General features: G+C 41.1%; 1 protein-coding gene across 3 annotated transcripts in view; it reads left to right on the top strand.

The window, feature by feature from the left end:
* Positions 1-15909, top strand: part of LOC146208396 (uncharacterized) — a 47982-nt gene that overhangs the window by 27487 nt on the left and 4586 nt on the right. For all 3 annotated transcript variants that reach the window (XM_084593162.1, XM_084593144.1, XM_084593153.1), the window contains 10 exons: positions 7436-7606; positions 8303-8426; positions 8934-9016; positions 10784-10845; positions 11634-11705; positions 11800-11874; positions 12759-12905; positions 13683-13781; positions 15039-15171; positions 15799-15884. In XM_084593162.1, coding sequence (XP_084449288.1) covers positions 7450-7606; positions 8303-8426; positions 8934-9016; positions 10784-10845; positions 11634-11705; positions 11800-11874; positions 12759-12905; positions 13683-13781; positions 15039-15171; positions 15799-15884 — 1038 coding nt within the window. In that variant the 5' untranslated portion in view covers positions 7436-7449. The remainder of the gene's footprint in view (positions 1-7435; positions 7607-8302; positions 8427-8933; positions 9017-10783; positions 10846-11633; positions 11706-11799; positions 11875-12758; positions 12906-13682; positions 13782-15038; positions 15172-15798; positions 15885-15909) is intronic.

Here is a 15909-nt window from a genome sequence, read left to right as displayed (position 1 = left end):
TCTGGTGACTTCGCACATTCACATATTATGTGATCCCCTTTCCTTACATGATGAACATCAGTCTGGTCTTATACTGCGTTTGGGTACGTATGTCTGTAACTTTCAGCCTCGCGTGTATCTTTTTCCAAGCTCTAAAGAAATCCCGCGAAATACAAAAAATATCGCGGGGCTAAGGGGCTTTAGGAACAAAAAAAAACCATTCGCTTGCCACGATTCTGGCGCTCTCACCTGTGGTTTGAGTGAAGTAGCTACGGCCTTGACTCGACACCCCAGTTCCAGCGGTAGGCTATGTTGGCGATGGCTCGCTGCGCCGCTCTGTGCGCTAGAGTTCCAGTGACTCTACTGTGCGCGCCCTCCGTGGATACTTTCGCAAGACCTCCACGCAGCGCGTCCGTGTTGTCTGCTCCGCGCTGCATTGAAATGTATGTTGTCTACTCTACTCCGTGCTGCATTCGAACGCGTGTTTACGTACGCGTGCGCGCGGTTGTCGCTGTCCTCTTGTCGGGTTCTGGCCGCCGTCGCGTTCCAGCAAGGGGTCAAAAAAAAAAAAAAACTACCATGAAAAAATTACGGCGACATTTTTCGTACAACTTGTGCAGTAAACGGTAATGGGGTAGTTATCGGCCCTTTTTTAAACTATCCCGTTGCTGCTGTGGCTGTATAAGAAAAAGATAATGCACATGCCTGCTAGCTGGCTCTGTAGCGAGCCACCTCCGCTGCCTCGTGCGGACAGAAGAGAAAAAGTAGAGAAAAAGAAAAACAAAAGGGAGAGAAAGACGCGCGCCGCAACAGCCGCCGTCCACCATCTACGCGGTGGCGGGTGCAATGACGGCCTACAATAGATAAAAATTCGGTGGCAGGCTAGCCCCCGCCGCAAGCGGCGTTGACCTACCTTAAAGTCCCTTGATAATTTGAAAGTAGCGACACTCTCCTCCGCGCCGCGCTTTCCTCCTCGATTCTCCTCGCGCGGCGGCGGAGAGCGCTGCGCACGACACGCTTTTTCTCCTTGACGCCCGCCGGCCGGCCGCAGCAGTGAGTGAAGCGCGAGCTTTTGGGCCAGGTCTGCGCTTCAGGAGTGCACAAAATTTTTGAAAAATTGCGAGAAAAGCATTGAGAGTGCCGAAAGTAAAGGTCATGAATTGGTTGGTTTCTTCTTAGAACTGTTTGAATGGGGAATACTGATAAACAAAGCTTTCAGGCGAGTTCTGTGCTACAGACACTTTTTAAGTCTCATGATAAGGTTTTACTTTGTGCACTTAATCTAGTACTGCCTCTGACTTTGTGTTTGTTTTTTTTAGAGCGTGAAATCTGTCACCGCGGTAAAACTTCGGAAAACGATCCAGGCTGGTGCTTTGAACTTCAAGATCAGAGAAGGTCAAAGCAGGACTTAGTCTATTTCGCTATACTGTCAAGCTATCTCTTTAAGCATAGTATATGTCACGCGATCAACCATGAGATTGGATTATTGGTTAATTGTACATGTATTTCGATCAATTACTGAGCCAAATTAATTGATATTTAGTAAATTGCAATTAAAATCTAAATTTTAGCTGCAACATCGAACCGTATACTGTTGGAAAACTTAGGCCAAGTGTAATGGCACTGTGCTAGTTAACGATCCGCGATAATCTGCGTTAATTAGTTAATTTTGTATAAAACCAAATTTTGAGCTGTTCCTTGCTGCTTCGAGGCAAGAACCAGGTTTGCCACGGCAGTCTTGATATGATGCTGATGGATGAATTAAATCATTTTATGAGTACGCGGCCCCTCACTGACTTCGCGTGTGGTTAAAAGACAGCAGGGTACACTGGGAGGATTGGTCGGCCCTATGGCCGACACACTGAAGTTCTGGGGCAAACATGCTGTAGTCTCATGAGCTATGTAAAAGAGCTTGATTTCATTGAACGCGACAATCAAATAAAAAAAATTACAAGGTGTACATAGGTCTTCAACGTGCGGAAATGAGAAAGCATATAACTGCCAATTCATTAACTATCGCTATCCTATCTATCACTATATCTACTAATGCCAGAGACCTATCGTAACTGTCACTATCCGCAACGAACACTATCACCTCCCTATCCGGGCCTATTACTATCATTTACTATTATTATCCGCAGCAGTCGCCATCATTACCTATCACTATCCATAACCATCACTATTTAATCTGATGCCGCCCCATGACCCATTGATATACTTCAATTTTCATTGACTTACGTTGTCAGTCATATCTCTATTATCTCATATCTGACGAGACAACTATACATTGACTTTTAATTCTTATACTTTCTTGTTTTCTCATAAATGGAGGTGGGAAAAGAGCAAGCCTCTGAAATAACTGACTACTATCAGAGCGAGGTTCATGTCTCTGTCGAGGAGGCTTCCTTTACTTCAGGACAGGTCGGTGAGAGAAAATTGATGGAACTGCGTTTGGCCTGTTTTTTTTTTCGAGTTTGTGTAATATTGGCGGCTCAAACTGGTCTTCAGTGAAATGTAGCTAGAACATAGAGCGATGAGTTAATCACTCAGGCTTGGTGAAAAAAAAAAAAAAAAAACTTCTTGCATACAATTGAAATGAGTAATATGTTACAGTGTTAAGAATAGAGGGTTTACAAAAGTACGTCTGGCAACCGTGAGCGGCACGCTGATCCCGCGCTGGCCGCCATATTTTGCTCGCTCCATCCGTTCGCTTCGTGTCCGTCCGTCAGCGCTCTCCGTTCTGTTCGCGCTTTTCACGTTTTAACCTAGTGTGCTGTGCTTGGACCTCTCTTCGGTCCCTGGAGGTTTCTGTTAGCGACGCCTAGAAGCGTATTTTGACAGCCGAGACCTGGCAGGGCCCACCAGCCGCGCTGCCGAGCGCAGTTACAAATTGCTCTACAAATCGTGCATGGGCCCCTCAGCAATCCGCAGCGTCATCCCTATCCTAGAGTTCTGTAATATAGATTTTTTGTCTGTGCGCCTTTGCTGTTTACTTAAACGCCTATGAGAGATCATCGCGAGTTTGTTTGCTTGGTTTGCGCAATCACCGCCGCTCATCCCACTGGAAAATACTTGGTTGGTGAAATGAGCGAGGATGCATTTTATTTTATGATAAAAGGATCATGCGTAATTTGACGTAAGTTGGACTGGCGCTTAGCACTTTCCTTCCCATGCCGTCGACGCAGTAGTTGGCATTAGTCTCAGAAATAATAAAAAAAAAGTGGCATGGTAATTTGTGCTTCCAGTGATTGCATATTGATTGGTGTGCGATAGGCGATGACGAGTTAATAAAGTCTTTGTAATTAATTGATCAATTGATGAAATAAAGAAACGAAAAAAATGAAAAATTGGAAAGTAAGGGTTTAAAAGGTGTCAGAATAAAAAACCAGTGCTTGGTGATGCTAAGGAAGAAAATTTAGAATGTGTAGTTGATTAATTGAAATAATTGGAGAATGTGTTCAAAAGCCGATTGTTGCTGACGCATGCGTATTGGTGTATAAAAATATAAAACGTAAAAAAAATAAATAAAGAAATGATAGAAATATAACATAACATACGTAACAGAAATATAACATACATAACAACATATAACATACTACACTTGTGTGTAGTATGTTACTTTTGATGAATTCATATTTCACTGCATTGTATTATTTTCGCCCCTCCTGCTAGGGCCAGTTAGGGCTCTCAGTAATTGGTTAAATAAATAAATAAATAAATAAATAAATAAATAAATAAATAAATAAATAAATAAATAAATAAATAAATAAATAAATAAATAAATAAATAAAAGAGCTAAAATATAACACGTGAAGAAAGTAAACATCGTGCGTGTGTGTGTGTATGAGAGAGAGACACTATCGCGTTATACCTTTAACGGCGGAGTTTAATTGACCCCCTAATTTTTCTATAACGATATGACATAATATAAATCTGATTTTATGAACACAGCCAGTTGCACAAAGCGCAAACAATTCGCTGTGATGTGAGTTGATTTTTCAAATTTCTTTTCGTTTCAGCCGAGTTCCTCCTCCTCCGAGTTCCTCGAAGCTTCCAATGTCAGCGCTTTCATATGAGATTACGCTTCAAGTGTTTACTTTCTGACAAAGGGAATAAATAAGAAATCGACATATTTAAAAATTCCAGTGAATTTCAGGTAGCTCTGAATTAGCGAACCATCGGGTGACTCGAAAAAACACACAAAAGTGAAGCGCACGCTTCGTTATTTTATCAGCCGCTCTGGCAGGTATAAAACCTGAGCTGCGCGCTCTGGACCTGGACTGGTCGAAACGGGCTGCACGTGAGCATGTTACAACACACTAGTGGGATGTCATCTTTTCCTGCTTTTCTACACGCCGCGGGTTTGGCAGCCGCTTGCTTTTGCAGCGTGAAACACACACCTCGGGCGCACTAGACAACCGTATTGCTCTCTGCACCAAGCACTACAATTTCATACGACTGTAAAAAGTAGTTTCGGTAATCATGCCCGTGTCTTAAATCAAATACACAATGGTAAATGTACCCTACGTACAAAACGTTTCAAAGAACGAATTTGCACAATAGCATTCGTTACACATGCATTGCTCCTTCTCCCGTGTCCTCCATCGCAGCATAAGTTTATCCTTCAAGTTCACAAGGCTTCATAGCGAGCAAAACAATTAACCTTGCTGTTTTAGGTGATAGCACATTCTGTGAGCTGGCTCCCAGTCAGAGGGACGTGCAGTAATGCTTTACATGATGCAAGTGACCCTTGTAAAGCCGATTAGGACTGCAAACGAACGGTCGCATACACGCGTATACCTTGATTCCGTGCGCGTCGACGGTACGCTGGCTGCATAAAGGCACGCAACAATATGCTGGCATCATTCCGAATAGAGCTTGGAGCTAACAGCGACTGCTGTGATGTTAAAAGATGAAACAATCGCTTGTGAGCATTCCAATGCACCTTTCTGTGCATGCACGGGTTCTACGAAGGCGCACGTTGACAGCGTACTCGATGGGAGGCGCGGGCGGACTGAGCAAAACATGGCCGCCGCGCACAGTTTCTGTTTCTTTCACTAGATGGCGCTAACTTTTGTAAAGCCTCTATTGTTGCTCGCAAAATGTTCCCCTATTTTTACATCATAACTATAATCATTATTGATTGTTTAAGTTTCGTAAATACAGAAAATTGATGCAATGATTCCGGCTGATTTGACATCGATGGGATAACTTTTCTCGCAATAAATGAATACGCGGAATCGCGGTTTTAGAGCTCCAGCTTTCAAAGCGAAGGTAACCTGCCAACGCCTAGTAGTCATGGTCAAAGTGAAGCGTGTGTGATCATATGAACACCTCCTGCACATTGGCCGTATCCCTGATAAAACGAACGCATATCTTTTAACCCACGCGTGCGTCGAAGCATGGCAACACATTCAAGAATTGAAAAAAAAAAAAATTGCCGTGCGACCTAACTAGTGCAGATTACCCGCAATACCTCGGGTTTACTTGCCAAAGAGTTTTTCAGGGCCAGCGTTAATTGCTCCCGAGTAAACGACGCACACTACAAGTACAAGCTGGAAAGGCTAGCTCCTCTACAAGCCCGAATTTTTATTTTTAGTGAAGGAGGTCAGGGATCCTAGCATAATCGCGACAAATGCAATCGAGAGAACGTAATTTTCCAGTTATCTCTGACAGCAAAAAGCAGATTATAGCGCCCTGTTTCTGACTGTACAGAAGTCGAAGCGTGTTAAATGATGGAGCCTTGGAGCCTCGCAGAATATTCAGCATGCTGGAGAGGACAACCTTATTTTTATACAATCAACATGCTGCCGCCGCAAAAATATTGAGGAGCAAGCAGGAATAAAAAACGCAGCGTCAGGTGACGCGTTATTACGGGGAGTGAGAAAGGCACCCGACGTCGCAAACAGCTCTGTTCTTCCTAGGAATAAACGTCGTTCGACTAATCTTGTGATTCCATTTACTCGTGCGCAAGCCGTCACGCTTGCCTTGAGATATCATGAATACCGCATAACCATCTTCAGGCCGCTTGCTGCAGTTGTACGCGCAACAGCACGGCATAGAGCTTGCACACTGCAATAAAAGCACAGCGCGAAATATTCGCTCGCCGAGACTAGGAGAAAAATGGCGCGAAGGAAAAAGAAAACAGAAGGAAAACGCCGGACGCGCGTTGGTTTCCAAGGACAACGGCAGGGAGACCAATCGTCGCTCAGGAAATCGGGCGGAGAAATGGCCTTCAGCGAAGGGGCGCGCAAGGGGCGAGGAGGAGGCGAGGAGGTAGCGCGGCGGCGGCAAAGTTCAATCGTTGGCGTAACTTTCGAAGTATCAAGGGGTTTTAACCTACCTATCCCGGCCCATCAGGACCAGGACCAGCCAACCTCACCCGAATATTGTTGTTGTGGCTGTAGGAAGAAGGAAAAGAAAATGCACGGGCCTGCTACTGGCTCTGTAGCAATTAGCCACTTCCGCTGCCTCGTGCAGACAGAAGAGGAAATAGAGAAGAAGGAAAAGGAAGGGGGAAAGAAAGACGCGCGCCGCAGAAACAGTCGTCGTCCACCACCGAAGCGGTGGCGGGTGCAATGACGACCTACAACAGATAAAAATTCGGTGGCAGGCTAGCCCCCGCCGCAAGCGGCGGTGACCTACCTATTCCAGCCCCATCAGGGGAGATGGGGACCCTCCGAATATCATGGAGTCAAGCTTTTATATCCATCGCCGACAGGTGTTTTATGAGTGACAGTAGCGAATGGATAATAAGCAAACCTTTCTAACGAAATATTAGGGCTGTGCTTGCATTCTACGATGGGAATCATCTCAAAGCTCTAGTTGCAAATAAGTGTTATTGAAAAAACGTGGCTACTGGAAGGGCAAAAGTTTTGGGACTTACTGTTTGAAATATTTATGCTATGTTGCTTTAGAGTTATGATTGAAATATTATTTAAACATTTAGGCAACAATACTAAAATAACATTTTTGTGTAGCATTAAAGTAATGTTTATATTGTAACATAAAATAGTGTATAACATTATAACAATATTAAAAAGTGAGCATTAGTATAATGCTTCTTTTGAATGTTCTACTAATGTTATTTTTATGTGACAGAATGTTGGCAACATTCAGGCAACTTAGATAGCAATTTTATAACATTATTCTAATGTTCAGAGACACCATAGTGCTACCCCTCCTTTTTTTTGTCGATTAATAACAGCAGAAACAGGAACAGCATCTAACGCCTATATTTTCTGTAGTACTGTGTTGTACGTCACATATGTTGTAGCTGTCAAATTGCACAAAAATACCAAAATCATGCGTCCCTCATGAGTCACGCCAGACCCCATTGCCTACAGCGTGCTAGCATGCATTGCTACGTAAAGAAGAGAAACCTCAAAGATAAAAAAGCAGCACTCTGTGCGAAGATGGGTGCCTAAAAAAAGGTATCTTCTACTCTCCCGCACAGATCAAAAGGTCATCATGAAGAGCACACCAAGACAAGAGCTGCTGTCGCTGGCCCAGCAGTGGGGCCTGAAGGCCAACAGCGTGGAGTTCGCGCGGCGTCTAGACAAGGAGGACTCGCTGCGGAGCTTCCGGCAGCGCTTCAGTGTGCCCAAAATGGCTGATGTCGCCATCGGTACACACATTCTGCTTAGAGCCATAGATGCAGAGATACAGAGTGTTTCCCCAGGGTGCTGGTACAAAAGTTTATAAAAATTTAAACTAAAAGGGTGTTTTATTCAGTGCAATATTTTCATTCATGACAGGCACTATAGGAAGCAGCTATATATCTTGTTCATTAGCAACGTGGTCAGCAATAATTGCGTCAGTCGATTGCTTTGTATCTATCGCAGCCAAGCAAGTGGTAGTTTCATTTTTGTAAATGAAATAAACCAGCGTTAATATTAAGTGTTTTACAAATGCAAAATAAATGACCAAGATGGCAGTGAATGTAAAATTATATTTTTTGCCATTGACCCAAATATCAAGGTCCTCGTCAAGCCGAAAAAATAATGACAGCTAGCTGTCTCTTGTAAAAACATTGAAATGTTGGTAGAATTAAGTAAAAATGGATGTACTACATAGAACTATCGTGTACATTTGTAGATCGCACTGCAGTCTCCAGCAGTGAGATTTGCGCTTCGCCAGATTGCACTTGATGCACTGTTATGTGAGCAAGTACAGTGGAAGTGGCATCATGAGCTCTTAAGTCAAGACACAGTGCAAAATGGAGGTGTTTCAACAATACTTCTGATGGAAATGTCCATGAAATAATGACCACATGCTTTACTGAGAAATTTTGTTTGAGGTATGTCTGTTGCATTTTCTGCAGTGGACCCCAAGTTCATCAAGACACCTGGGCAGGAGTGTATATACTTGTGTGGCCACTCCTTGGGCCTGAAGCCAAAAGCCGCTGATGACCATGTACAAAGGGTGCTCGACAACTGGGGAAAAACGTGAGTGGTTTCGTTCGTTGAAATGGGAAGCATGTATATAATGATGTTCGCCCTAAGGTAATCTTAAAATGATCTGTAAAGGTACATATAAACCAATTATTGATAATTAAAATGCCCTTTATTCAATAAAAAACATGGGCACAACTTTAAGTTTGCTTGAAATGAAGCTGACGCCAGAAATAAAATTTTCTCGCCCAATACATTTATACTCATTGTCGTTCAAACACTGGCTAGTCTTTCTCAGGCTGATAAGCACCTTTATCAAGTTCAGCAGAACTGTTCGTGCAGCACTTTTTACTGCAAAAGAAGTCCTACTGTAATGCAATGCAGCTCAACATTCCACATATTAATGCTTTCGCGCGCAGTGGTTTTTCGATTCTCCTCACTGGCTTTGATTTCATCAAGTAGATGAGCATGGCAAGGACAATTGGAAGCTCCTTTTAGAACAGATTAATGTAAAAATATTCTAAATATTTAAATAATAATACATACTATCAACTTTTGCAGGGGTGCAGAGAGCCATGTACATGGGTACTTACCAGCGGCTACGTGTGACCTCTACCCGAAGAAGCTCATGGCAGACATCGTAGGTGCGACCTGCAATTATACATTGCGTCTCACAATGCAGTCACATTATTCACTCACGTGACGAAATCTTTTGATCCACGGGCACTCCTCTGATTGGTTGAGAGGTGATGACATCAGAAATGTCACGTGATGCTGTGAAGGAATAACGCAACAATCTGAAAAGAGAGACTGAGTGAACTTTGGTTTCCTTCAAAACAATAAGAAAAGAACCTTCAGGCTCGAACGTTTCTGGAGCACATGGGAGGAGCATACAAATTAAATGTCAATGTTGTTGACAAGACATTTTATTCTACCTATTCACTTTGGTACACAAATTTATATTATACATACAGATGTGACGGCATTGCCTGTCTTGAGCTTGCCTATTGCTGCTTTAAGAGAAAATTTTAGCCTAGCTCTACAAGTAGAATTCACCTGAAAGATTCATGACACACAATACTTGTGTTATGTCACCTTTCACACAAGAATGTCCCAATGTTAACTTTCCTGGGCTAAAGCTGTCACTAAATGTTTTACTTCAGAGTGCGCCATAATTTGCAGTATACAGCCTGCACAGAGTGTAGACGTAGTTCGCATTATTGTTGACACAAGCTTTTGCCATTGGACGGCCCGCACCCAGTATATAGCGGGAAACAGCCAGGTGTGCTAGAAGTGTGTGGAAACATATGTGCACGCACAGTGCAGTATCACAAAGCCTTGTAATAAAAAAAATAAATAATAAATAAATAAATAAAATTATGGTAAATAAAAGTGTATAAAGATGGCATTCAAACAATCTCACCGTGTACAAACAACAATTAATGTAAAGCCACACTTTGTGTAATGTTATATGCTAATCATTCTTGAAGTATGATAAAGCAAGAAAGCAGATTGAAGTGGCATAACATTAAATATTTGTGACAACAAAGTTTTTGACACTGTGGTTAAAAAACCATAATTAATGAGCTGTTCTAGCTATGGAGGTAATGAGTGATATTACTCAGGACAAAATGGTTTGACATTTACTGTGAGAAGATGCAGTTAAGTTGTTAGGGCTCAAAGCAGAGATGACCAGTGAAAGGGGCTTAGGCAAATGAAGACTAGTAACTGTAATGTCTTCATGAAAGGCATATACTATACACATGTTTTGGTTTGTGTTTTATGCCTTGCAATGATGCGCAAGATGGTACACTGTACACAGATGAGCAAGTGATATTTACGTGTTACTGCTGAATAATTTAAATCAAATTTCTTTTCTCACCTCTTTGGGTTCTAACAGCCGAGAGATGACTGTGATGCCAAGGTCAAGTTTACGTCACTTGAGGGATGAAAGAACAGCGATATATTAACGCTCTTCTTTCGTCTTATTTCACTAAAATGGTAAAGCCAGCTTGCCTCAAAAACAGGAATCACAGCAAGTAAAGAATAAGTGATTATATAGCTGTTCTTTAATCCCTCACGTGACCTAGACTTGACTTTGATGTTACAGCGATCGCGTGGCTGCTGAAAGCGAAACCTAAACAGTTAAAAGAATTTAATCCTAATATTATTAGTGGTTGTAGGCGAAAACCATGTGATGATCCATATACAGGAATGTTCTACACATCATTAACAAGAAGAATGGTACCAAAATTTGGTGTCTCTACTCCTTAAGCATATATATTGATGTATTCATATACCCTACCACAAATGAAATGTCATTTGAATTGAATTAAACAGCTCTACTAGCTTCAGTAGGTATAATTTTAGTTCAGTATTGTAAACAGCTATTAATTTTTTTTGCTTTGCAGGTGCTGATCCTGATGAGATTGTTTTCATGAATGGTTTGACTGTAAACTTGCACCTGTTGATGGTGAGTACATATCGCAAAGTTATTATACTGACACAGTCAATAAAACAGGCTTTCATATACTCTTGGTAATTATTAGGTTGTTATTATTATTATTAGGTAATTATTAGGTAGCTCTAGGTAATCGTTATATAGACTGATTGGAACATTTTTTATGCAAGCAAGAGCATATTATTATGCTGATTTCATAACTATAAATGACACATCAATGTCACAAAGTAAATAACATTATCTTTCATGTATGTCTATCGAGAACTAGTTATCATCTAATGCACTGTGTTTTGCTTAAATTGCATCTAAAGACAACATGGAAAGGTCAGGACAAAGCAATCTCTTGTCTTGCTTTCACCTCATCCCTAATTTTGGGAGAGGTGAAAGACTTTGGGAGAGAATGTTACTGTTGTAATTTCACCAACTGGTCTATGAACGTATAGCTGCACTCGAAGGTTTGTTTATGGAAGGTAATATTAGTTAAAGAGAGTAAGTTAATTTCAGTCTTTCCTCGTATTACAAAACAGAGATATGCAGTTTAACTGTGATTTTTCAAATTATACACTGGACCATTACATTTTAAGCAGTGCGCCTTGGACGCAAAGAACTTTAATTTCCACAACAAAGTCGCTTTCCACAAACCTCTGACGAAAGTTATACACTGGGTCATATTCATTGCTGCCTTTGCAACTAGACTGCATAGGTTTGGCTGGTACTTTTGCATTCTGCAGTCATTTTCCAGGCAATATCTTAACTTACTGCTGATGTGAGGGTGTTGACTTTGTAAAATTTTCTTCCAGATAACTTATTACAGGCCTCATGGAAAGCGATGCAAGATGGTGATAGAGTCATATGCATTTCCATCAGACATGGTTAGTAAGCAAAAGATATAAGTAAGAACTATGCTTGTAAGGTTTCAAACGGAAGATGATGACATGATGCTTGCCCTTTTTATGATGCTTGCAGTACGCTGCACAGTCTCAGGTAGCCCACCATGGCCTTGACGTTGCATCTAATCTTATAATCCTGAGACCACGAAAGGTGTGTATCGCATTCTACTCTCTGTAACAGTCACATAAAGATTGTATCTGCTGAAATTGCATCCAATGACAGTTACTATGTATTTTGAAAAGAACTGTTCTTGAAAAGTATTTTGGAAGTTTGGCGCAGAAGCAAATGTGCACTAAACAGACATCATGGTGTTATTAAAGTAAGCATGGACAAAAACATTTTCAATATGTCTCCTCATTCTGCCAGCCCAGTAATCGATACATAACAAAATTTCTCACGTCAGTTTTGGTTTCTGAAACTGATGAGCTCGGTGCAGTGGGCAGACATGTGACATCACAAGACAGGTGCGGAATAACTGCGGTGAACGTATCCGACATGACTGACATCAGAAAATGCAAACCGAAACCACTCGGTAGAAACAGCCCAAAATGACGGAACGCACTGGAATTCGAGAGCGTTCTACATTACTATCTGTGGCGTCACTGGTATTTATGAGCAGAAAAAATGAATGGTAATACATTTCAGTGGCAGTTTTTCATAAAACGAAATGAACAGCCCACTCAGAATTCACATGTTCAAATTACTTCTACCCTAAAAAAGAGACACACTAAACTGCAGGGGACTAACCACAATAGTGGGTACAGCTAAAGTGCCTCCTCTAGCTTATCAAAGCTTTCCTTTCAGTGAAAGTACCATTTTTGCTGTTAGAATGCCATGTCCTATCATAGAGGCCCGCTTCAATTTGAACTCAGCATCCCTTTAAGGTTATTCTAGAAAACAACCAAACAGAAACTAGACAAGCGATAAATGTTATATTGCCATTTCCGTTTCTTCTGAGTACTAAATACCTTAAAACGAGCATGTGATGTCAACATAAAATTTAAGCCCAATTCTTTCCCTGCCAATATATGAAGGGTGAAGAACTGCTCAGAGAGGAGGACATTTACGAACTTATTGAGAAGGAAGGCGACAGCATTGCCCTTATGCTCCTACCTGGAGTGCAATACTACAGTGGGCAGGTATTGGATGTACCAGGAATCACTGCTGCTGCACGCGAAAAGGTAGGAGCAAAACTTCATGTAACGTAAGTTCATGCAAGTTCATGTAAAGCTCGTATCATGCTGTTCCAGCTGTCAGCTTCACTGTGCTGCGAGTGGTCAAATCAAATCTAGTAGTTAATTGCATCACTTTAAGAATTCATTACGTATAGAACAAGGTTAAATTAGGTTAATTTTTTTAAAAGACTACCAAGTTTCAAATCGGTTCCTGTTCAGAAAGACAAGAAGGTTTAAAATTTTCCTTTCACCAGTAATTCCTGCCAAGTGATTTCACTGCAGAAATTGACCACCACACCTTTTTTTCTGTTTGTCACATTATATTTACACTTGCACTTGGCATTACACAATATATACTTATTGTTATCTAAAAAGTTCTGCATGTATCAAAACAATGGCTCACAAGGTATAAGGGTAAAGAAATAAAAGACTAAAGAGCACAGCTTTTGGATTTCACAGAATTTAGCTTTTTGTAGGTAAAAGTGAGGCAAATAGGATAACCACAAACTCTGCACTATAAACGAGCAAGACACACAGAAACATTTGTGCAGGCCATGAAAAGGAAAAAGGAGTGCAAATTTTAGTGAATGTAAGCATTTTCAAACAGGTGGGTTCATGCTGAAATATGAATGAGAAGCGTACTAGTTATTTTCGGTTTACCGAGATAGTGTAAGAACCCCTAGCATTGATTACTGATACCTGCAGCACTCAAAGGCTGTTCATAAGGACGTAGTTAAGTTACATCAAGAATGCATTTTGTCATGCTTCCCAATTCTGCCCTAGGGCTGTATCATACTTTGGGACATGGCCCATGCAGTCTGCAATGTTCCAATGAAGCTCAATGAATGGGATGTGGACATCGCAGCTTGGTGCACATACAAGGTAAGTCAGCACATGCAAGCATTTACCAGGCAAATGCCATATCTGATGTTTACCTTCTAAGTATATGACAGCCTATGAAGGACAGCATAAAGTCTGTGCAAGGAACTTGCGCAAGAAAAGTTCTAAATTTCACGTGGCAAGAAGTTTAGAAACCATGCACCCCGCATATACCTATAAGCCTGTCCTAAATTTGTTGCCCACTTAGAAGTGCTGCCTAGTTACAACAGACAGCAATGCAAAACCAAAATTATCAGAGTATTTTATAGCTCTCGCAAGTAATTAAAGTAATTAAATTTCGTTTGTGTAGTCGCTACAGGTTAGAAATACAGTTTTCAGAAAATGTGAATCCTCTGTTACATAAAAGTAATTAAGACACATTAAGAATACCTTCATCATCTATAGATCACCTCACATATTTTAATGTCAGCTGGAATGAAGGCTGGAAATACATTTTAGCTTTTGGTGCTGTTTCGTCATTATGAATTTGATTATATTTGGCTTTTTTGGAGGCTTAGCAGATAATTATTGCTGAGCTCAGAAACACTGGTTTCACATCAATTACGACATGCAAGTTTGGGTTTAGAAAGGGTTGTTTTTTTGCTTAATCTACAACACAAACGCACCTAAAAGAAGGCAAAGTTTTGAGTCAGACTTGACTTTAAGCATTTATCTGCGTAGGCCTTAGAGACGGTTATTTCGGAGCCTTATAGTTCTCCACTTTCCATTAGCATAATAATTCAGTTAGTTTGAGCAATCAGTTGATCACTAATAGGAATGGGGTCAGATAATTTCGTCATCTGCACAACAGAATCTCTTGTTCAAATATTTTGCATGAGGACAATTAAAACTTATATGTAAGCCACAAACTCATGGCCATAGATGGACATTCATGGATATCTCTCGGATGTCTGCGTGCCATTCAATAAAGAATGCCCCTCAGACATACACTGAATCTCCGATGCGGATATCTGAATTTGGACGCCCATAAGGATGCCTTATGAATGTCCTCTCATAGCAATGGAGATTCGGATTCTAATCGAACATACCACGGACATCCGTGGTTGACTGGGTAGCCATCACAAGGAATGACATATTAATGCAACAACAGACTTCTTAAGCCCTGTTTTTGTTTTTGAAAGCTTCTGGTTCTGTGTAGAGTAAAAAGTATAGGCTTCACTATCAAAGACCTGTCTGCTCATACCCATTCCAGCTACTAATCAAAACAACACTTTCCACCCTCTGTTTCTCTCTCTGCAGTACATGAATTCAGGGCCTGGCTGCATAGGAGTTGCATACATAAGCCACAAATTCCGGACAGCCTCAGGCCGGTTGCCAGAGTTCAGAGGCTGGTGGGGTAACAATACTAAGACCAAGTTTCTCATGCGACCTGGTATGTGCTGCTTGTAACTCTTTTTGCTCATACTTAAACTGTGCGAGAGACACCCAACGCACTATTTCATAAAACCTAGTAACAAAGTGCTTTGCGTCACAAGAAAATACTTGCATGCTACACAGAATGGTTTGTTAGCATTTCTATCAAAGCACGAAAAAAAAAAAGGTGCTTTCTGAGGTGTTTATTTTGTGCCCTGATATAATGGGTTTCAAAATTGATCATAACCAGTGGCTATCTTCCTTGTGAATCAATGCTATTTTTAGATTTAGGTGCCCGTTGCTTGTTTGCAACTGACAAAATAGTGCCAATGCTCTTTAGGTACATCCAAATATATACCAATCATGCTGAGGTTTTGTGTTGTCTAGTGACTTTGCTACAGCGATGGTTTAGCTTGCACGTTAAAGGTATGGCAACTTCTGTTTATGCATGCTTCTAGTATATGTGCCAAGACTGGTTATAGTAGTTGTTACACATTAAAATCTACCAATTTTTGCACTTTAGCCAGACTGAGGTAAATTTAGTAGGCATAGCATGAACTGAACCAGTGACAGTGACCTTAATATTTCAACTTATTTCAAGAGATTCAAACTGGCTAGCAAAGACTAAATTATGGCTACTTTGCAGAATTTGATCCATGCCTGTCAGCGGATGTCTTCAAGCTCTCTAATGGAGCACCGCTCTTGGTTGCAACTGTCATGGCAAGTCTGGAGGTAAGATGCATGTGGGATAAGAAGC

This window comes from Amblyomma maculatum, chromosome 1, assembly GCF_055883805.1.
Source record: "Amblyomma maculatum isolate TAMU_Amacu chromosome 1, ASM5588380v1, whole genome shotgun sequence".
Classification (NCBI taxonomy): Eukaryota; Metazoa; Arthropoda; class Arachnida; order Ixodida; family Ixodidae; genus Amblyomma; species Amblyomma maculatum.
This window is presented reverse-complemented; position numbering and strand designations above follow the sequence as displayed.